This window comes from Camelina sativa, chromosome 6 (assembly GCF_030686135.1).
Source record: "Camelina sativa cultivar CO46 ecotype springtype chromosome 6, ASM3068613v1".
Taxonomy (NCBI): domain Eukaryota; kingdom Viridiplantae; phylum Streptophyta; class Magnoliopsida; order Brassicales; family Brassicaceae; genus Camelina; species Camelina sativa.
Genome location: NC_141885.1, coordinates 6,893,712 through 6,916,492, shown reverse-complemented (window position 1 = coordinate 6,916,492; position 22,781 = coordinate 6,893,712). Strand labels below are relative to the sequence as shown.

Sequence of the window (22,781 nt, the reverse complement as noted above, 5' to 3'; positions counted from 1 at the left end):
ATAAATTTTTCATAGTAATATTATATATGTATCAAACTATTATAATAGGATTGTAAAATATGAAATTCAGATTTGAATCATATCATAATCGCATTACATATCGGAATCTAAATCGCATTAAATACAATCACATAAATAATATTAAAATAAAATAATCATAATTGAACATACACCACACCAAGATCATAAAGTATGAGATGTTGTTGATTCATACTACCTTAAAGAATCAGAAAAAAAATTTGCAAGAAAATAGTGAGTTAAAATGAAAAAATAATTAAGACATAGTAAACAATGTAGCTAAAATCAAACATAATAAAAATCAAATATTAATCTTACAAAAGTTATAGAACACATTTATAAAGATTCACGCTGAACACATTTATATTATCTTTCAATTATATAGATTCATGCTAAAATCGATCTTAAACATGAGATGTTTTTCACTTCTTTAATCGTTTTTTTCATCTTCTTTAATCTTTTCTACTTTAAATTTTGATTTCAGATCCAAAACTCTATTATTTCTTCTTTACGACAGCCTAACAGATACATATATTTTGTCAACTATAGTCTCATTAATTTTTCTAATAGTCATACTTTTGGTCTCGTCTATTGAAGTTCATAAATGTCGTTAATCACCACCACACTAGTATTTTCTCCAAAATCTACATTTAAAATTTTTACCGTAGTTTTGCCAAATTTTTAACATAAAAAATCAACGTAAAAAAAATAAATCCATCCCATTTTGTAATGCTACGAATAGATAAAACATGTATATATTGATTGTGCCATTGCGAATAATACAGGCGATATTGAGTGAACACTTTGATTAAATTTGGAAAAAAATTATTATATTTTAAGCATCCTGAACTACTTTACTACATATATTTTTTTTCAAAATATAAAGAGAATGTTGAAAATTTGATTGTTGTCAAGAGGATCACACTAGAAGAACATTATCCTTATTGGTTTTTTTTTTCAACTTAAATACAAAAATAACACTTCGACTGCGATCTTTGTTTGAGAACTATAATAAAAATTAATATATGCATAACCAAGACACGAGTTGGTATCTCAGTTGCGACAAAAGTTTAATTGCTAAAATAGCAGGAGTGATCTCATTAATTATTTTCTAATTTATTTCTCTGAATGCTTTCATTAATATCTCTTAATTAAAACAAAAAATTCTTTCAGTTATTTTTCCAATATTTTCTTTAGCTTCAACATCAAATAGTACCCAAACATATGACGATGATAAAAGGTGAATAATATATGTTCAAGGGTGTATCTACTCTTTAAGTTGAATGTTTAATTGACACTATAAAATTTCTAATAAATATTTTAAAATTATTGAATTGCACTTGCACCAACCTTCATGTTTGACACCATTAACATTACTAAATTATTATTTCAGCCAAAAAATATTATTTTATCTCAAAAACAAGTAGTTCATGTATTATTTTGACATCCAAATTAAAACTAGAAACAAAATGTAGCAAAAAATCTCAACCTAATTTTTTTTCCTTAGCAAACTCTTGTTAAGCTATTTTTTTTTTACATCTTGTTATGTGTCTCTTCAGCTCATTCTTTCATATTCATCTTAGTTCAACTATTGAGTCTTATTTGATCGGATTGAAAATTAATTTTTGAATAATAATTTAGTTTGTTTCGTCAGAAGTGATGTACATATTAGAAACTATTATAAAATGAGATTTTGGTAAGAATATTTTAGGATAGGAATGATCATAGAATAATAACAATACACTAAAATAATCTATATTAACATTTTTGAAGTACATTTTGTGTTATGCCCTTTTAGTTTTGTTTATTTAAAAAGTTATTTACAACATTAACCCCTAAAAAGTTCCAAAACTAACATTACATCAGATTTTTTTCCTAAATATTTTAAATTTCATTCTAACTAAAAAATAATAGCAATCAATATGGAAATAAAAACTATCATATCTTTAACCACACATTCTGTTGTGTTTTGAATCTGAATCCTTCACAAACAAAGAAAACAACAATTTGATTTCCATTTCGTTTTCCAAAACCTGTGAGTTTTGATTCTTAATGTAAGAAAAACTTCGATTGATATTTATTTAAATATTATAATTAACATATATATAAATTTAATCAAAAAATTAATTATTACGAATATGTAAAATTAAAAAAAAATTACTATATAATGTGGTTATATAGTAGATGAGTTATAAAGAGGACATATTGGAATTAATAAAATATTATTAAATTTGTGTTAACACGGGTTAAATCCTCATTTAATTATTTATCGACACTACTAATATTGGAATATTTGACATAAAATCAAGTTGATTTAACTAAGATTGTGTTAAATAATTAAATCATTAGGAAAAATGTGATTTAATCACAGCGTATAAATTACTTATTATGTATTTAGATCCCTTATTTTTTTTGTTATAATAATTAAAAATCAAAATAGAATCTCAAACACTAAACAAAAAAAATATATAACAAACAAATGGTCATGAAGTGTATTGCAGGTTAAAAAAATAATATAAACATTTAGCTGCACAACACCGGAAAATTTAGTTATTTTTCTATTTACAAAATCTCTAATATTTAACAAATAAATACAACATAAAATATAAATTATATGTCTGCGGTGTACCGCGGGTTAAAATCTAGTGATAATACAAAGAGAGAATATATGATGGCTAAATTACAAGAATGGAAGACTAATGTGTCAATGAAACAATTAATTATCATTAATACACAAGTTCAAAATAAAATTATACAAACAGAAGATATGATATCTAGGTAATTTCTAAAAAAATAAAGATGATATGTTATAAAAAATAAAGAAAATTAATACAAATCTATGACAATACATAAAAGTATTTAATAAAAATCCATGAAAAATGTCTTTAGTCAACTGGACCGACAGTTTTAAATTTTTTAGGCTTCTCATTATGCATGAGAGAAAGTTACCAAAGTGTAACAAAACATTAATTGGAATGGAATCAAATTTGTTGATCTTTATGTGGTCTTATATTCAACTAACCACGACGGTGCTACTTTTGTGTATCAAGACAATAACCTTTTGTTATTATCACATTGACGTCCAAGGGAGTATTGAACTAGTAAATATGAAATTAGACATCATTCGAATGGACCTTGATGGATTGCATTAATTACCAGTTGTGATCCTTACAACCATTACACATGTAGATGCATCAAATGTTTTAGCCAGGACAATAAGAAACATAACAAAATGATGTTTTACCAAAAACCCACTAAGTTGCAGCAACAATCGGTTTTCTCGACTCACGAAAATGAAGTTTCAAAATACAATGGATGCCGAATAATATTTCTTATAATAATTGAAAATTTATCGCGATATGTATATCAAAGGATGTCATTGTACAACGTACAAACTTCATCTGCAAATTCCCCTCTTCTAAACATAATTGTCAGATATCTTTCTCACATACATATATTCACTTTTTCGTTATTGATTTTCAAATCTCAAAGTCTTAATTATATTTCTGGTATACTTTTAAGATCAACAATTAACTATTTTAGAATTTACGATTTTTTGGAGATTGTGAATTTCGTGTTGAATTTTTTTTGTCAGTATGTTGATGTGTTTTTTTGTTAAAAGTCACATTGCTTGCATATATTAAGTATGAAAAACTATTGACCACAAATACATTTAATTTTTTAACAAACCTGTTAGATTCTCGATATCAATTCAATATTGTAAATCTTCAGACCAGTTTACCATTTTCATAAATACTTTTACAGAGAAAGTTGATGAGACTAATGAACATAAATATGTCAGTTAGGGAGTATTCATAATTGTTCATTACCTTCTCTATCACATTTAAAATAAATTGTTGGAGCTCATATTCTTTTTTCTTTTTTTTTGTCAACCATTGGGCCACAACTGGCCGGCCCATTAGCCAAATCCCTACATTCGTAGGGAGCGGGACTCGATCTCGGGTGTGATGGTGCCTTGTGCATTAAGGACTTATCATTGGCCACTACACTAAGGTCACTTCACGAGCTCATATTCTTTTATATGTAGCATTTAAAAGTTAAAAGTCTTACACTGTTTTGTAAACCAAATCTTCATCAAGTGATCTCATACAATGTTACTATAATTTAAGAGAATACCTTAGTTTGAATCTTTGATACACCTAGTTTGAAACTATTTATCATACTCATACTCTTCTAGAGTTAAATTTTAATGTTGTCAACTTCTTTTTCTTATTTTGGAATTTTCTATTTGTTTCGCAACATTTGTCGATTATGCTTTATCCAATATATTTTTCTTATCTTCTCCTTTGTTTTATTCATTGATACCTTAAATCGGTTTGTGTTATTTTATTGATCAATGTTTGTGTTATGTTCTTTTAGAGCTTGAATCGGCTTGTGTTATGTTATTGATCAATGTTTCGGTTTGTGATACGTTATTGATCAATGCTTGTATTCTGTTTTTTTAAAGCTTCAATCGGGTTGTGTTCTGTTATTGATCAATGTTTGTGTTAGCGTCTTTTAAAGCTTGAATCGACTTGTGTTATATTATTGATCAATGCTTCGGTTTTGTGTTCTGTTATTGATCAATGTTTGTGTTCTCTTCTTCTAAAGCTTCAACTGGTTTGTCTTATGTTATTGATCAATGCTTGTGTTTGGTTCTTTTAAAGCTTGAATCGGCTTGTGTTATTTGTTTTTGTTTGTGTTATGTTATTGATCAATGCTTGTGTTATGTTCTTTTCAAGCTTGAATCGGTTTGTCGGGCTGATCAATGTAATCTAAGTGTTTCTACCTTCTTGTGTGAGGTTAATTGGAGCAATTGCGACAATGATATCTGATTCATTGGGAGTATCTGAGGTCATACAATGATAGCTGCTTCCATTTCATGCATGAGTCACGGTAAATCATCAACCTAACACTTTGTTATATTTTTTAATGCTTGTTAGATATTTGAATGCCTGTTGAATGCCTGTTCAGAATATAACCTAAGAACTGATCTATTTTTCATAATGTAACTAATGGTAACATTGCTCACAAGTTTATTTGGTTCTTCTCTTTGTTTACTCAGCGGAATAACATTGCTCACAATGTTTGATATGATAACCATTACCTGCTTCCAGTTTTTGTGTTTTGTATTTGGTATCAGTGATTTGTGGTCTCCAATTCTTGCTAAAAATTGAAATAGTTTGTTGGTTTGCGCAGATGAGGGTTTTGCTGGTTTACGATGATGGTTTGCTGTTTGCTGCAGATGAAAGGCAATGATGGATTGCTGGTTTGCTTTGTGGTGAACTTGTTACAAGAAAAACAAAATTGAATTTGCAGATGGGTCCCTTCCACGTTATATGAGCTATGCCTGGGAGAACTAGCACATTCTTTCCTTCCTATGCAAGAAAATTGAACTAATATTAGACACATATTTTAACAGAACAGAACAAAACTAATATCTAGCAGCAAGAGAAGTAGATATCTCACTAGATCAACAATAAAAATGTTCATGAGGCTTAGAATTGCTTACTTTGAACAAACCCTTGCACGCATCTTGATGGTCTTTGAAAGCGTAGCCATATTTAACCGTAACCTCCTTCAGTTTATCATTTAATTTTTCTGTTTCTTCCTCCATACCAGGAATGTGTCTCATGGCCTGCAGATTTCCACTCATGCAAACATGGAGTGTTTTCAGCAGCTCAAGGATTTTCATATGTAACTCAGTTTTTTTCCTCTGTGAAATAACACCAAAACTTGAATATTAGTTACCCTCAAGTAAATGATTTTACAGACAATAAGAAAAAGCCTACCAGTTGTTGTTCTGCCAATCTCTTCATTTCTTCATCAGCTTTGTTTTGCTCTTGAATAGAATAGCCATTAATTTTCGCTAACCAGAAGAGAAATCACAGGAAGAGACATAAAAAATAGGAACTTATGAAATGTACTATGTAAAGAGTGGCTTGAAACTTGAACATTAGTACCTTCAAAGTGAATGATTTTACAGACAATAAGCAAAAACCTACATGTTGTTGTTCTGCCAATCTTTTTCATTTCTTCATCAGCTTTGTTTTCCTCTTGAATAGCTATTGAGTTTCGCGAACCAGAAGAGAAGATCAGGGGAAGAGACAGAAAAAATAGGAACGTATAAAATGTACTAAATAAAGAGTGGCTTGTGGTGAGTGGAGACGTTTGGTGAGTGGTGGTGTTTAACGTTTCAACGTTTTGTATTGATGCTATAAATGTAAAAGATATGTAAATCGTAAACTTTTACATCCATATAAATTGATTAATTTATGACACGCCCAAAATTCGAGGATCGCTCATCCGGATTAGAAATGATAGAAACTCGCCAAGGTGCAAGGTGCAACAAGGGAGATTTGATGGATTGAGGGGTCGCACAGCAGTTGCGGAAGGCTGCTGATATTTCCAACTCCAATCACTGCTAGATATGACACACTAGTCAAGCAAGAGGAGGTTGTTGCTTGGATATTACACACCAAGAAACAAAGAAATGTTCTAGACAAAGAACAAAGAGATAAACTCTTAAAATGAAAAAAGAAAATTGATTGATTATTCTCAAAATGAGATTATATGAGTTTATATAGGGATAAGAAACTTGGTAACAAAGCCAAGTATTGATTATTCTTGAAACTAAAACATAATAAAGATAGATAGTTGAATGAAGATTCAACTCTTGAAGTTTGTTTTCCCAATTGACTTAGGCACTCCATGCAAACGAACAATTTCCTTGAAGAACAACTCAGCAACATGCAAAGCATTATCAGTATTGTGACAAGGTATGAAATGCGCCATTTTTTAAAATCGATCAGTGACCACAATAATTGAATCTTTACCAGTCCTAGTTCGCAAACCAAGCACAAAATCCATAGAAATATCATGCCAAGGCTGAGTAGGAATAGGATGTCGATACTTTACCGTGATGTTGTTGATGGCTCTACAATCAACACACATGCGCGAATTTCCATCCTTTTTGGACACAAGTAGGACTACAACCGCACATGGGCTCACGCTCTCTCTGATATGTTCCTTCTCCATGAGTTCATTAACTTGCCTTTGAATCTCCAATGTCTCCATGGAATTAGCCTTGTAAGCTGGTCGGTTTGGAAGTGATGCATCTAGGACGAAATAAATTTGGTGTTCTATACCTCTTATTGGTGGCAAACCGTTAGGGTTCTCTTCTGGAAAGATATCTGAGAATTCCTGCAAAACATCTATCAAATCACTCGGGAGCTCCAGTGCAAGGTCAGAAAATGCTATTAGTGTTTCTTTATACACAAGCAAAAGCAATGGCTGTTGAGAGTACAAAGATTTCCTTACTTGACTCTTTTTGACAAAGAAGTTGAAGTTCTTAGAAGATACCTCAGGTTTTGCTGGTTTAATTTCTTTGTCTCGGCTTTTCTTCAACTGGACCTGGTCTTGATGGACCTCCAACGGAGTTAAAAGAACCAGAGTGATCTTCTTTCCTTTATGCTCAAAGGAATGCCGGTTGGTGTAGCCATCATGTATCGCCCTCATGTCAAACTGCCAAGGTCATCCTAGAAGAATATGGCTTGCATCCATGGGAAAGACATTGCACAGGATCTCGTCTTCATATCGGCCGATGGTAAGAGGAACCGTGACTTGCTCCCTGACGTACTGTTCGCCCGTTTCATTTAACCATTCCAGATTAAAAGGTCGCGGATGAGGTCTTGTCTCAAGTCCAAGCTTCCTAACAAGAGTTTCACTAGCAACGTTAGTACAGCTTCCACCGTCAATGATCAAAGAACAAACTTTATCTTTAACTAAACATCTAGAGTGAAAGAGATTCTCCCTTTGTTCTCGGTCATTGGACTTAGGCTGAACGCTCAATGATCTCCTAGTGACCATAAGTGTCCCTTGAGTTGGATATTCAAACTGCTCTTCCTCTTTGTCGAAGATTGGTCCGAGATCTTCCTCTTTTTCTTTATCGTCCTCGGACTCCACTTCACCGTTTTCTAGGAGGATCATTACCTTTTGATTCAGACATTTGTTGGCATAATGTCCAAGTCCTTGACATTTGAAACACGGAATATCCATTGCCCGATTTTTGGTCTCAACTACCTTTCCTTTATCAAGACGAGTAGGATCGTTAGTCTTAAAAACTGAATTTGATGGGTTTGGAGACTTACCTTTATCTTGATAACTTGGTTTAGGGTAAAGGAAGGTTTAGAGAAACTCTTCCTCTTGGTTTGTTGTTCGATTAGAATCGTCTTAGGCAACATTCCCTCCAAGCTTTCATTTTCTTGAAGCTCCATTTTGTCCTGAATGTCCCGATTGAGGCCTGCAAGGAATCTGGCCATGGTAGCTTCTAGAGTTTCATCTACGTCTGCCTTGATCATTAAGCTTTCCATTTCCTGGAAATAGTCCTCCACAGATTTGGTTCCTTGAAGCAAGCGTATGAGTTTTTGGTGGAGATCTCTGTGGTAATGAGCCGGCACAAACTGTTTCCTCATCAAGGTAGTGAGCTCATCCCATGAAGCTATTGGTCTTCCACATGTCCTTCTCCTGTGAGTCAAAACTTGATCATACCAGTTAATAGCATAGCCTATAAACTCAGTTGCTGCTAACCTAACCTTCTTGAGTTCAGAGAAATTTTGACATTCGAACACTAACTCTATTTTCCTTTCTCATTCTAGAAAAATATCCGAATCATTTTTACCTTCAAAGGTTGGAATTTTAAGTTTTAAACCACCTAAATTGTCATTTCTTGTACCAAAAGGATTAACATCACCTTGATCACAGTTTCTATGACTTCGTCTAGGTCGGTTGATGGATCGATCATCTTCTTCATGGAACTCCTCTACTTCAATTTCCTCCTCGGGCTGGTAAGTCCTCCTTGAACGTTCTCTCCTGGCTGCGGGTCTAGAACGGGTTTGTTGGTTGTTCTGAATCTCGTCGAGCCTCTGGTGTAGTTCTTCTAGACTTGTATTCATAAGGTTAGTAATAGTGTCATTCAATGCTCTCATTTAAAAGTTAGATAGCCCGACAACTGAATTCCCTGGCCGATCTCTTTCTCCATCACTTTTCATGGTTTCCTGAAAACTTAACACAAAAAGTTAGCAGATAAAAAGTCCTCACACACTCAAGTGTTTCTCTCAATTTTTTTTGGTAGGTCACTCAAGAGCTTTCTCCCTAAGTTCTAAGAGAACAAATCCAAGCAACCCAATGGAATTCCCAAGCAACAAGGGAAGAAAGAAGATAGAAAGACAAGAGGATTTTGTGAAATCTGTTTTAACCACTCCAAGGCTGGATTTCTTTTGAGCCAGCAGGATTTATCTTCCACCACCTAGCCAAATGCAATTTTTTTTTTTTTTTTTTTTTTTTGAGAAAATAGAGATGGCCTAGGTAAGGAGATGACCCAGATTTAAGATAGAAAGAAGAAGAAGTATTTAGAAATGGAAGATGAGAAGATAAACGGACAAATACCGGTTGAGTGGCTCTGATACCACTTGATACGCCCAAAATTCGAGGATCACTCAGCCGGACTAAAAATGATAGAAACTCGCCAAGGTGCAAGGTGCAAGGTGCAACAAGGGAGATTTGATGGATTGAGGGGTCGCACAGCAGTTGCGGAAGGCTGCTGATATTTTCAACTCCACTCGCCACTAGATATGACACACTAGTCCAGCAAGAGGAGGCTGTTACTTGGATATTACATACAAAGAAACAAAGAAATGTTCTAGACAAAGAACAAAGAGATAGACTCTTAAAATGAAAAAGGAAAATTGATTGATTATTCTCAAAATGAGATTACATGAGTTTATATAGGGATAAGAAACTTGGTAGCAAAGCCAAGTATTGATTATTCTTGAAACTAAAACATAATAAAGATAGATAGTTGAATGAAGATTCAACTCTTGAAGTTTGTCTTCCCAAGGTGTTCTTCCCAAAGTGAGTTGAACTCTATTTTCGTCACTCCTCTTTGACCACAAAGCAAAGTGATTATTTTGGGTTTTCTTGGACTTGAATTTGGCTCAAAGTGGGCTGGACTTGATAGGTATCATCCCCAATAGTTTTTCTCATGCTTTCTTTGGCCATAAACTCTTGAATAAGCCCATTTAGTGCATTTCTTAGCTTCTTAGCTTTTGCTCTAGTCATTGGTCCTTCATGTACAAACAATGGTTCCTCCGCTACAAGCTCCTCAGGTTCAAGCTCAGCTACAAGTTCTTCAGGTTCAAACTCAGCTACAAGATGCTCCTCATTAGCTCCATCCTTGATCACATCTATTTAAAACTAGAACTCCTTGGAAATTATCCCAAAAATGCGTGTGAAAATTTCTAATTTAGACGTTTGGTGAGTGGTGACGTTTGGTGTTTCAACGTTGTGTATTGATGTTATACATGTAAAAGATATAATGTAAAGCTTGAGAGAGGGAAAGAGGGTTTTTGTGGTTTACGATCTTCCAAGGGGTTGAGAATGAAACCGTTGAAATTTTGTATGATAAGGAAACAGTTTGCTAAAATAGAACATACAAGACAAAGGAAATGAATGATACAAATTAGAGTTTTGAGTAAACACAAGTGAGAATTCCAGTGCTGATTTAATGGGTTCGTGAAAGTGACAGTTTTAGCAATTTTGAAATTGTACTGTGTCATTTTGAATGGTTCAGAATTGTTACTTGTGTTTACACTTGTGAAAAAACATTGTTAAACATGAAACATTGTGAAATTGTGCTTCAAACAAGACGAGTACTCAGATTCACGAGATCATAAAGAGGAAAATTCTTAATCTGAAAAATAGTGTCGCCTTAACGATCGCCATTGAGCGTCTGCTCCAAATAGTGGTTCAGTATGATATATCCAAAGCTGTGGACTTATGCATTAGATTTTTTGCCTCACTAATTTCTTAAGCTGCAATGCAGTGATCAAAAGGAGATTATTCTGACTACTCTTTTTAGCAATAACATTAACTGTTCTTATTATTGCAGGGTAAAGAGCTATTAGAACCAGTAGCTACAACACAAAGCAAGCCGCAAGAAATATCAAGTTACGCTTACCGAAGCAAGCACATGCATTGTGAGTCGAATTTGTCTTTTAAAAGTTTTTGTTTTTTGCTTCTTGTTTACAGTTTAGATGGAGACTGAGATTTTAGTTTAGATGGAGACTGAGATTTTTGTTTTATACCCTTGTAGGTATGGAGAATTAGGGTTCCTGGAGCTTCCAACTCAAAGCCATGGGTTCTTTTCTATCTAAGTAGTAAATGCAACTTTCTAATAAAATAATTATAAAATTAAATAAATTCTATCTTGAGTGAAAATTTATCAACCAATAATTATAATAAAAATACATGACTTCTAAAAATAAAATATTAAATAGTTGAATTTTAAAAACACATATTTTACAAGAGTTACAATGAATTAACGCAACTGTAGGTTACATAATTAAAGTTGATTAAATTTTTATATTACTATATTGATTTCTAAAATCTTTAGTCAGATTATAGAATAATGTTGGATATGATATTAAAATTTCTATTATTTAGATTCAGCATGAAACAAAAACTTTGTGTCAGCGAACAATAATTTGTTAGTTATCTAAAAAGAGACAAGTATATATATATACACACATATATATATATATATAGTTCAAAAGACATTAACATGTAGATAAACGTAAATATTGGAACTAAAAATTGTGAATAAGATATGGTGAAAAAATTTAAGAGCGGATTGTCTCACTCGGTCTTCAAGAAGTTTAATTTCTGAATCTACTTTTGTAAACTCTTTTCCTCCGGTTTGGGCAATCAATCTTGGAGTTATCTTTTAATTTATTAATGTTTGGTTGAAAAAAAAAATATATGGTGAAAAAACACAACTGTACAATAAACAGACACAACCGCATAAATTTTTTTAATGGTAAAAGAAACAACTCTTTAATGAACAAACACAACCGTTAGATTTTTAAAAAATAAATATAAATAAAAATATTTAATAAAAATGTACGACGAAAAATCGTAACTGTTGTAGTCACAACTCTAAAACAAACAGATGCAACAGTCTAATTTTTTAAAAATAAACATAAGATACATATTTAACGAAAATGTACCACGGAAAATCGCAATGGTTATTGGCTTTTATTCAAATTAATATTATTATATAGATTTCCTAATTATTTCTAATAAACTCTTGTTTATTTTTCTTTTTAAATAATGTAACTTCAATTAACTTTAAAGTAATTTAGTTTGATTTCAGTTCTCAATGTATAAGTATTCTATATGGTTTTAGCCTTTTCCTTTTTTTATGAAAAGATAATATTTTAGGAGTTGGATGTCAAAGCTTTGAGACAGACTGTGCAGAATTGGTGGCGATGGTGCAGACGCCTGACGATTGGCCATCTTTTTCGAACCTGTTAGAGGAGTTTCTTGTGCTCAGACCATGCTTTTCCTCGTTCTCCCTGATCAGGATCTCTAGAGAGCTCAATGTAAGGGCAGATTGTCTAGCCCGTTCTTCAAGATTGCTTTCCTCTGAAATTTCCTTTGTAAACTCTTTTCCTCCGGTTTGGGCAACCAATCTTGGAGTTATTTTATGTTATTTGTAATAGTTTTGATAATTTGTTAGGCTTTCTACATTTTATGTTATATAATAATTTGAACCATTATAAAGTAAAACGGTGTTTACACATCATTTTAAAAATCATCTATCTAATCCGCAAATTTACATAATATAACAATATTCACAAAATAACATCTCGTGACTTTGGTTTTTCTCCCAGACACAAGTCTCGAGACATCCAAAAGAAGTTAGCTTTCTCAAAAGAAATAGATCTCACCAACTTTCTATTTCTAAAAACAGAAAGTTTTCTTCTTCTATTCTTGCTCCCTAGTTTCAAACCGGATGAGGATGGCTTCGTCATAAGGTTTATACTCCTGCGTACTCCTTCATCAGCGGTTTTTGTTGTTATCTTGGTCTGTCTCTCTGTTCCCCCTTTCCTGAGATTATCTTCCTGATGACAGTATCAGAGCTATCTCTTTTATTTCCCCTGCTCTGAATTTTTTTAACTGTTGGTGGATAAGAAAACCAAATTTAACTAAAATTCAGATGGGAGCTATACTCACTGTTGTCTGCTCCTGAAAAATTCTCCTGCTCCGGCAGAGTTCTGTATCCTCTAGTGGAGGGTTAAAAGCTCCCAATTTTCCAGCTGCAAGCTAAGACATGTGTTATGCCTGTCATGACTTCTCTCCAGCAGCCAGCTGCCTTCCGTCACGGACGAGTAGTTGAGGAGGAGGGTGAAGTTGTCATTCTGTCGGAGGTGGACAACTCGGCTCTTATTGAAAGGTACAAGTGGAGTCTTGTTGGACGGATGTTCCATCAAGGAGGTAGAAGTATTCACGCAATGATTACCCTCTTACCCAAACAGAACATTTGGAATGTAGCAGGACATGTTAGAGGTATCTCCCTCGGAAATTCCAGATTCCAGTTTGACTTTGAATCGGAAAGAGATCTTCAGAAGGTCTTGGACAAGAGTCCTTGTCATTTTAATGGCTGGTCCTTCTCCCTTGAGAGATGGGATGTTAGATTTACGATACTGTAAGCTCTGATTACACGAACACACAATTAAAACTAACTGATAAGAACAGAGAGAGACTAGCACATCACTAGCTCAGCTCCCAACACACCATAAGAGAGATACTAGCACATCTCTAGCTCACCTCTCCAACCACAAGCACATCGCTTGACCAATCTTCACAATATTCAACATTCAGCATAATGAAGAAGAAGAGCTTCAGAGCTCTTTTAAGCTGATCCCGTAACGGCCACGCCTCCTCCACAATCAGAGTCTTTCCTCTCTTCTTGTCCACGTCATCAGCAACCAACTTGAGTCCTCTTGACGTGGCATTGTACAATCGTATCAATACTCCCCCCATTGAGACAAGCTTGTCCTCAAGCTTGAAGAGAGAAAATTGCAGTGACAAGATACAAACGCCGGTCCTTGTGAGCTTGCAACAACTGTGACAGTCTTGCGTCTCCAGCGGTGCCATATAGAAGATGACGCTTGTATAGCAACCTTCTGCAACATGTACAATTGTTGACGTAATAGAGTTTCTGTGATTAGATTCACTATCTTGTCCCACTCTGGCTTTTCACCCCTTGTATACTCCATTGCACCACTCTCTTTCATCTTGTATTTGTACCTTGCAGCTCACACTCAATCAACCAATTGACCATTCGACATATCAGTCCACACTGAGTATGATGTAGTTGTAGTAGTGAAACTTGTATCAGATTTGCTGAGAGATAAAGCAATAAATCTGCATTTGTGGTCAGCCATAAATGATCCCGTACTTGGACCTTCTGTCTTGTATACAATCCAATCACAACCTTGTTTCCCATGCCCAAACTGTGATGAAAAACTGAGATATCCTCCAACCAAATCACCATAAGCTTGAGTTTATATTTCCAGGATATAGACAATTTTGGTCTCTTTAGTAGTTGATCTACCCTGAAACCTAATTGGAGCATTACATCCCACACTTGATATGCAGAGTAGTAGATCATGATATATAGCGAATGTCCTATAGTCGCTGCCACTCCTTTGCTAGCAATCAAAACCACAAGATCACAATCAGACCATGGATCACCAATATGAAAATTCACACTTTCTTTGTGAATTCTGGAAATTAGAGAAGTTGCACGCTTTGTCTTATGAACAAACTGAATGCAGATCAAGCTCCAAAATAGAAGTGGTTTACTTCTCCACTTGTGATACACTTGAAACTGTGCATCACCATGGATAAACCATGTCATGAGTGTTACATCTCGGTCTTGAAAAATTGTGTTGACTGCATGAACCCTTGTTAAGCTAACTGCATACTCTGGAATATCCATTGCTAGTCTATTTTGTAACTGCAGCTTTCCATACACCTTTGGATACGCTGTCAAGACCTTGAATCCTTGAAAAATCAACTCAGACACAGCTTCCTTGAGTGTGAGTGTTGTCGCTTCCCCTGATTCCACTTGACACAAGAACATGAGCTTCGTATCCCCATGCAGAAGCTGCTTCATGCCTCTTGGATCATGCAACATCCTCATTTTAGACATCACCCTTGACATGTGAGCTTGCTTTTTCATTCTCAGGTTCTGAAATCTTTTCTTCTTCCTCACTAAACCAATGTTATGATCCATTTGTGATCTATTGGTCGACATAGCCATGTTTTTGAACTTAAATTTCCATGTCTTTGAAAATTTGCTCTGTTTCATCAAACGTTTCTCACGTCTGATACTAAAACTTTGCATCGAACAGTTGGTGTGCAATGTTGTTAACAATGACACATGTTGATTGTGATCGATCTTCTGCCAACAACACAGATGGTACATCCTTCCTAATATCCAATGACTCACTGCAAATCCTAACGCTAAGGCTAGGTTCCAATTGTGAAATCGATACCTTAGGATTTGCAACAACATCAGTCTCCTTGTTTGATTCCATTGCCTCCGCTTCAAGCTCTGAAATCGAATCAGTTTCACTAAATGAAATGTTTGCAGTTGCACCAAGGGATTCTGCATCGTGAATCGACGATTCTGTTGCAACCAATTCAGGAACACAGGACGAATCTCTCGCGGATGAAGAACAACTCTTCACCAGATCAAATCGAGCCAACAACCTATGCTTAAAGACAGTCCATTCCATAAATTTCTCTTTATTAATCTCCTGCATAAACCATGTCAACGCAACTCCGTCTAAAAACAAGAAGACTAGATCAAGCTTCGCATCATCTGAGAAACAGCCACAATTGAAAAGCCTCTCCACTTTTGAGATCCACAGCAACGGATCTGTTCCGGTGAACATAGGCGTATCCATACAACCATCATCGTCATTGATCACAAACTCCACCGTCTTCATCGCGTTGAAGCTCCGATCACAGTTTCATCGCACCATTGTTAGATTTACGATACCGTAAGCTCTGATTACACGAACACACAATTAAAACTAACTGATAAGAACAGAGAGAGACTAGCACATCACTAGCTCAGCTCCCAACACACCATAAGAGAGATACTAGCACATCTCTAGCTCACCTCTCCAACCACAAGCACATCGCTTGACCAATCTTCACAATATTCAACATTCAGCATAATGAAGAAGAAGAGCTTCACAGCTCTTTTAAGCTGATCCCCTAACGGCCACGCCTCGTCCACAATCAGAGTCTTTCCTCTCTTCTTGTCCACGTCATCAGCAACCAACTTGAGTCCTCTTGACGTGGCATTGTACAATCGTATCATGGGAACCCCACATTGGTGATACCTTCCCAAACACCATGACCTTCTGGACCCAAACAGAATGTATTCCCAATCTCTACTGGTTGGAGCCTACTCTACGCAACTTTGGAAACTCTACTGGCACAACAACCTCCAATACGTGATAGAAGTGCCGACGGTGAGACCTAATTCATCGAGATACATGACAGAAAAAAGAGCACCTATTCCTCCGAAAGAGAGTAGCCGTCGTAAGAGAAGATACGATGATACCTTCGGTGTAGAGAAACATACTGGAGAATTCGAAGGTAAGGAGCTAGCGTTGGTGCCTCGCCGTGATAACCCCTCCCCATCGAACTCTCAAGCAACGATATCCGACCCACATGTTGCGATATTCAGAGCAAAACAAGTTGTTATTTCCCCAGATCATGCTCGCGAGCGACCATTCCGGCTTAATCTGCAAAAACAAATCAGAGAGCAACCCTGTGGAAAGGGATATCCCGTGTCAGAGTAGAAGAAAAGCAATTACGCCCGAATCAAAGAAATCGGCGAAAAAGAGTTTACTCTTTGACTCGAGGGATTCGGTGGAACCGCAAACACACTCCCCGGCGGTGGACACCACATCAAATGTCCCACCGGATCTGGTTATCAAAATTAACAAAAGCTGGTATGAACAAACCTTGGAGGAGGAAGAGGAAGAAAGTCACAGAACCCCTCTAGAAGATAGATTCAATAACTTAATCCGGATTGAGGATCCGAGACCTATCATGCCACCCTCGGAGGTCGAGCGAAGAGAGTCTCTCATTAGAGAGCCGTCTCCATCGCCGATTATAGTGGACTCCAAGAAAGACGATGTTGAGGACTTTCTCGACGATGTCGAGAGAGACGCAATGGAATGGGAGAAAAACAATGAGGATCTAGCAAAGGTGGATCTAGATTGGACAGAGGAAGACGCAGAAGCGTACCGAGAGGTGGTGGCGTCGGGCTGGGATCCATCCGCTTTATATATGGAGGAAGATGATTTGCTGGGCAAAGAACCTCAAGAACTTGGAGCCAAAATCAAGGAAGTGATCCCTACGGAGCTCACAAAGGAAGACGAGGATAATCGAAGTCGTCCCCCTCTTCCGTTAAGTGATGTGGGCCGGGCTAAAGGAAAAACTAAAAAGAAGGTAAACAAGAAAAGAGAGCCCAAAGAAAAGGCCCATAATGGTGGTTTCGTGGACAACCAAGGTGCAGCATCTAGGAAACTACTGAACCTTCGTTTCTCTACTAAGTGCCAAAGCTCTAATCTGGTCCCGACGAAAACCAGAAAACCTTGAAATGGATCCACCTCCTCAGGAGGTGAGAATTTAAAGAACCAACAACAAGAACAAGTGCTAAAAGGAAGTACTAGCAATTTCACCGGTGCGGAGGAGGATGGAGATCCGCCCACCATCATATCATGACAGAACTTATTTGGGGGAGAAAAGGGATGGTAAGTCTATATCAATACCATCGACTAGAAGTACTTTTATATCTAGGTTCGTACTCACTCCTAAAGCCAGGGCTCCCATCGTCTATGTGGCTCAATCCATTTCCGGTCTTGCAATATCATGATCTCCCTAGATATTTCTGGAGGAACATATTTGTAAGCCGAGAACCTTTAGTCATTATCTTTGACATTCCGGTTAAGAGTAATCAAGACATTCCGATGTTGAAATTTACGATGTGTGGTTACATGTGGAAACTAAGGACGCTAGTAAAGCGAATTTCAGCCATTTCTCATTGTTTATCTACTGGGTCATTGGCGTTTGCTCTCCACTCAGAAAAATCAATATTGGAAGTACGTCGAAACCTTTTTCAAGTGTTTTCTCAGGTTCATAAAGAGTTGGGCAATACAATACCCTCCCTAAGTGTCCTTTCAGGTTCTTATCCTTCAAGACTCTCGTCTTGTCCAACGTGTTACCACCCTTTTCAGGGACCTTTGGTGCATGTACGGAATCCAAATACCGAGTTCGTTCTTTTGCAACGTCAACGGGTATCAAAATGGCTGACTATGTGGCAGTGGTCGGTCATCCTTCACTACGAGCGGTCTTGAGATACGCATCCTGAAATAAAAAATGTATTTAAGATTACGGAAACACAAGACACAAAATGGTTACTAAACAGAGAGAATGGCATGCCTGAAAATCCTTAAAATTTGCTGCTGCTTCTTCGTGACTAATCTCTACCTGCTTTCTTCCCTGGTCAGAACCAATCCTTCCCTAATCATCCAAGGGACGCGTACCAATCCAGAATCTCTACCTACCCTGGTCCGATTCAATCTAGAATCTCTACCTACCCTGGTCGGATTCCATCTTTTCTTTCTAATAAGTGCTTCCGCTGAAGCCAAAAGACTAGACGATCTTGAAGATGACGATGATGATGCAGGAGCACTTGTAGCTACTTTCGTGCTTTCACTCGTGGAAAACGAATCAGACTTCTTCGGTCCAGGACAAAAATGATCAGGTCCAAACCGATGTTTCAAGCAATGATCTATGCTGCAGTCCCGACATTTTATGGTACAAGAGAATGTCAAGACTGCTCCGCACTTTGGAACAGGACATTTCGTCTTCTTCTTCTTCTTCTTCTTGTTAACATTTGAGGGATCATCACAAACTGAATTAAGATGTTCCTCCCAAGCTATGTTTGGAACTTCGTCGGGGTTTAACCGAACTCCTGTCGCACAAAACGGACAAACAACCACTGTGACATCTCCTCTGTTTCCTTTTGGACAATCGTGTCTCATATAGCTACGATGATCCAGACAAAGCACCTACAAAAAAAAAAAAAACGAGTTTCAAAAGTTAGATAATTATTCCGATTGATTAGAAGCAAATGAATATGTTCACTCATCTACTGAACATCAATTATATTTAAGAACAGAAATATATCAAGCATCGATTCCAATCAGCAAACTGAAATTGAACAAAAGGAGATAGATAAATTCATAATTTTCACCACAGATTAAGAAAATCACATTGTTCCTCTCTATTTAGAAAAAAATCATGCAACACTGTAGATCGTAGAAACTAGCGAGATCTAAGAATCAAAAGCGAAGGAAAAAATATGAAAGAGACCTGGAGGCAGCGATCGCATGTGAACGGCAAGAAATCGAGCTGCTTGCAAACATTGACGGCGCAGTGTTTCCCCAGATCTGGAAATTCCGGAGTTCCCATCGAAATTAGGGTTTCAAAACAGATTCCACTCTCGAGGTACGAGGAACGAAGAGAGCTAGCTTAATCAAAAATCTCACTACTTTGAGAACAATATCGGTCGAAGAAGAGAATTGACGCGGAGAGAGCGATATAGGTTAACAATATATCTTTGTTTCGATCTTCTCCTTATATTGGGAAAATTCCCACACAAAAAAAAAAAAAAAAAAAAAAAAAAAGAAGAAAAAAGGGAAATTTGCAAGAATACCCGAAAAAAAAAAAAGAAAAAAATAGTCAAACAACACTTACTTATAAGTTGTTTATTTACTCAAATAACACTTCCAACCAAACTTTTACTCAAACAACACATATAATTTGGAAAAAGACACTAAAGCTTTAGGTTAAACTGTTATTTCATACCATTATAATTAAAAAAATAAACTTTTTAATTTTTGTGTTATATATTTCATGCCATTAGTTAAAAAGTAAAAGGATTAAAATCAAAGATATAAACAAATTATTATGCTCATATTATAAGAGCAAATTAAAGAGAATAATCACACCAAATATTTATATTTTTCTGATGATATAGTTTTGATTAAAATGCCAATTTTAATGTTTAGTTTTGAACTGGTTTTGGGAGATTTTCCAATCATTTTAATTGTTCACATTTCCCAATTTGCATAATACAAACTGTCTTGGATAACACATGAATAAAAACATGATTCGTTGCAACAAACCATCACTGGATTCTTTGCAACATAAGGTGATATTCTTATGATTCAGAGGTTAGCAACTAATTTGGCGACGACGGCCGTTAATGCAGCGAGGAGGCGGAGGTTAGCCGCTATGAGTTGGTCAAAATCGCTTAAAAATCGGGAAAAGCTCCTATTACTAAACTTTTAGCTAAAAACTCATAATGAAAGGTGTATTTAAGCTTTTTGGACAATAAATGAGAGAAAATGACGGGAAAAAAAAGAAACGAAAAAATCTGAAGAACAAAATGCAGGAAATGTGTAGCGGCCGCTAGGGTTTCTGGGAAGAAGGTGACCAGAGAAAATTATGAATTTACCCTTTTTAATTAAGTTTTACAAATTTTTTTTTTGCCAACTGCTAAGGTTTCAACGACCTATCACGCCTATATGTATAACTCTACCTAACTTTTGTTATTTCAGTAAGAAATATGTCTACCACTACATTAACTCATAAATCTATCGCTTTTAATTATATCTACCCGTCTGGAAAGATCTACCATCTCGTAAAACTATATTTGTTATAAATCTATCTCAGTGTATATGTCTGCCATAATGACTATATAAATCTGTCAAACAAAACTGCTACTCGACATAAACCTATTAAATCTGTCACCATTGTAGTAATATCTCTATCAAAAAATCATAATTCTATCATCATTACAATATATCTATCCAATATCTCTACCGATAATAATAACTCTCCTTGCTTTTATTTTATCTGCCATCACTGATATTTCTCTGCCAAATTAATCTAGTCATTTTGAAAACTCTAGCCAATAAATCTGCCAATATTTATATAACTCTATTGTAAATAATTTCTCTATCGTTATGTAGATTAAATAAGCGGGAGTTTTTCCCCCCCAAAAACTTTGAACAGTTGTGATAAAAACAATGAGATGGCAACGCTTTTTTATGGCACACTCGTAATTTTTTTTTCCTAACTCACCTCCTAAAGGGTTTATATGTCATTAAATATTCCAAAAAATGACATTCTAGTCATTTCTGATATTTTCTACGCTATTTGAGTAAACCTCCAAAAAAAAAATTTAAATTAAACTTTTAGCACACCTCACAATAAAAAAAAAAGTGGATATTCGGTGTATCTCCTATATATTATTAACATAAAAGTACTTACAAGAAAATTTCTATAAATTAGTAAGTTCCAGACCATAAAAATTTATTAATTAAAGAGATTTTAATTTCTAGATTAATTATTATCAATAAATTAATAAAATACTAAATTTCTAGGAGAGTAATCCACGCTCTTGTGTGGGCAAATACTGATTATAAACATGTATTATAGTCATCAAAATATTTTAGTTTTGTAAAGAAACAAACTGTAGTATCAAGCTAGGTTGCATGGAAACGAAAACGGATATGCGGAAGCGAAATGTTTCGGAAACGGGAAACGATTTTTTCTAAAATTAGGAAATGAAAACGTTTTGGAAACGTATGGATATATAAAAGGGCAGATGCAAGGCAAGGGAGGGTGGGGCACGTGCCCCACACTGTTTTCTTGTTCTTTATACATTTTATGTTTGGTCCAATTAGTGCCACACCCTAACTAAAAATAAAAGTGATGCTTTAGCCTTAAACCAGTGTAATTAAAGAAAAAGCAAATATTTCAACCCAAAAATATGAAATTAAAAGAGTCGCATCCCCTATATATTAATAGAGAAGCATTCTCAAGAAAATGCTGATGTGTCGTCGCTAGAGAGCTCGAGACACTAATGAATTTATTGTTCTCATTTTTATGGATATTTACACATAATTGCTATTGAATGATTAAGAAATATTCATTTTCAATTAACTAAAAAATCAAACATTTTAATAAAATATATTTTAATCATTTTTATAACATATTTAATTATTATATCATTATTAGATCTAAAATATTTTCAGAAACCTAAATTATTCACCTTTTAAAATAAACTGATTAATATTCACATATTTAAAATTTTCAAAATAAAATTATCACAATAATCTTTATTATAGGCAAGGTTATTATTTAATACCATTGATATAATATTTCACGGGTGAAACATATTCTTACAAAAAGAAAATTAAACAAAATAAATAATGTTGCATAGGTTGAAGAAAGAGCGGATGATATATATATTTAGTTGATACATAGTAGTTTGATCTCAACATAATCTCACGGGTTATATATCCCCTATATATTAATAGAGAAGCATTCTCAAGAAAATGTTGATGTGTCGTCGCTAGAGAGCTCGAGACACTAATGAATTTATTGTTCTCATTTTTATGGATATTTACACATAAGTGCTATTGAATGATTAAGAAATATTCATTTTCAATTAATTAAAAAATCAAACATTTTAATAAAATATATTTTAATCATTTTTATAACATATTTAATTATTATATCATTATTAGATCTAAAACATTTTGAAAAACCTAAATTATTCACCTTTAAAAAAAAACTGATTAATATTCACATATTTAAAATTTTCAAAATAAAATTATCACAATAATCTTTATTATAGGCAAGGTTATTATTTAATACCATTGATAAAATATTTCACGGGTGAAACATATTCTTACAAAAAGAAAATTAAACAAAATAAATAATGTTGCATAGGGTTGAAGAAAGAGCGGATG

General features: G+C 34.8%; 2 protein-coding genes and 1 pseudogene across 4 annotated transcripts; all 3 read right to left on the bottom strand.

Moving 5' to 3' along the window:
* Positions 1-6,724: 6,724 nt before the first annotated feature.
* LOC147942358 (uncharacterized) lies at positions 6,725-9,260 on the bottom strand (annotated as a pseudogene).
* Positions 9,261-12,605: 3,345 nt separating this feature from the next.
* On the bottom strand, positions 12,606-15,909 carry LOC147942357 (uncharacterized). Of its 2 annotated transcripts, none has more exons than XM_087456324.1 (2): positions 13,093-15,909; positions 12,606-12,980 (listed from the first exon to the last, which is right to left on the bottom strand). In XM_087456324.1, the coding sequence occupies exon 1, from the start codon at positions 15,876-15,878 to the stop codon at positions 15,258-15,260; it is 621 nt and encodes a 206-aa protein (XP_087312450.1). In that variant the 5' UTR covers positions 15,879-15,909; the 3' UTR covers positions 12,606-12,980; positions 13,093-15,257. The 2 variants fall into 2 exon arrangements, with proteins under 2 accessions (XP_087312450.1, XP_087312449.1); XM_087456323.1 differs by having other exon boundaries at positions 12,606-13,021; positions 13,093-15,878.
* LOC104790581 (zinc finger AN1 and C2H2 domain-containing stress-associated protein 13) lies at positions 12,606-19,698 on the bottom strand. 2 transcript variants are annotated; one of them, XM_087456322.1, is made up of 3 exons: positions 19,330-19,695; positions 18,394-19,025; positions 12,606-18,318 (listed from the first exon to the last, which is right to left on the bottom strand). In XM_087456322.1, exons 1-2 carry the CDS (start codon positions 19,426-19,428, stop codon positions 18,438-18,440), a joined length of 687 nt encoding a protein of 228 aa, XP_087312448.1. In that variant the 5' UTR covers positions 19,429-19,695; the 3' UTR covers positions 12,606-18,318; positions 18,394-18,437. The 2 variants fall into 2 exon arrangements, with proteins under 2 accessions (XP_087312448.1, XP_087312447.1); XM_087456321.1 differs by having other exon boundaries at positions 17,856-18,318; positions 18,442-19,025; positions 19,330-19,698.
* Positions 19,699-22,781: the final 3,083 nt, after the last annotated feature.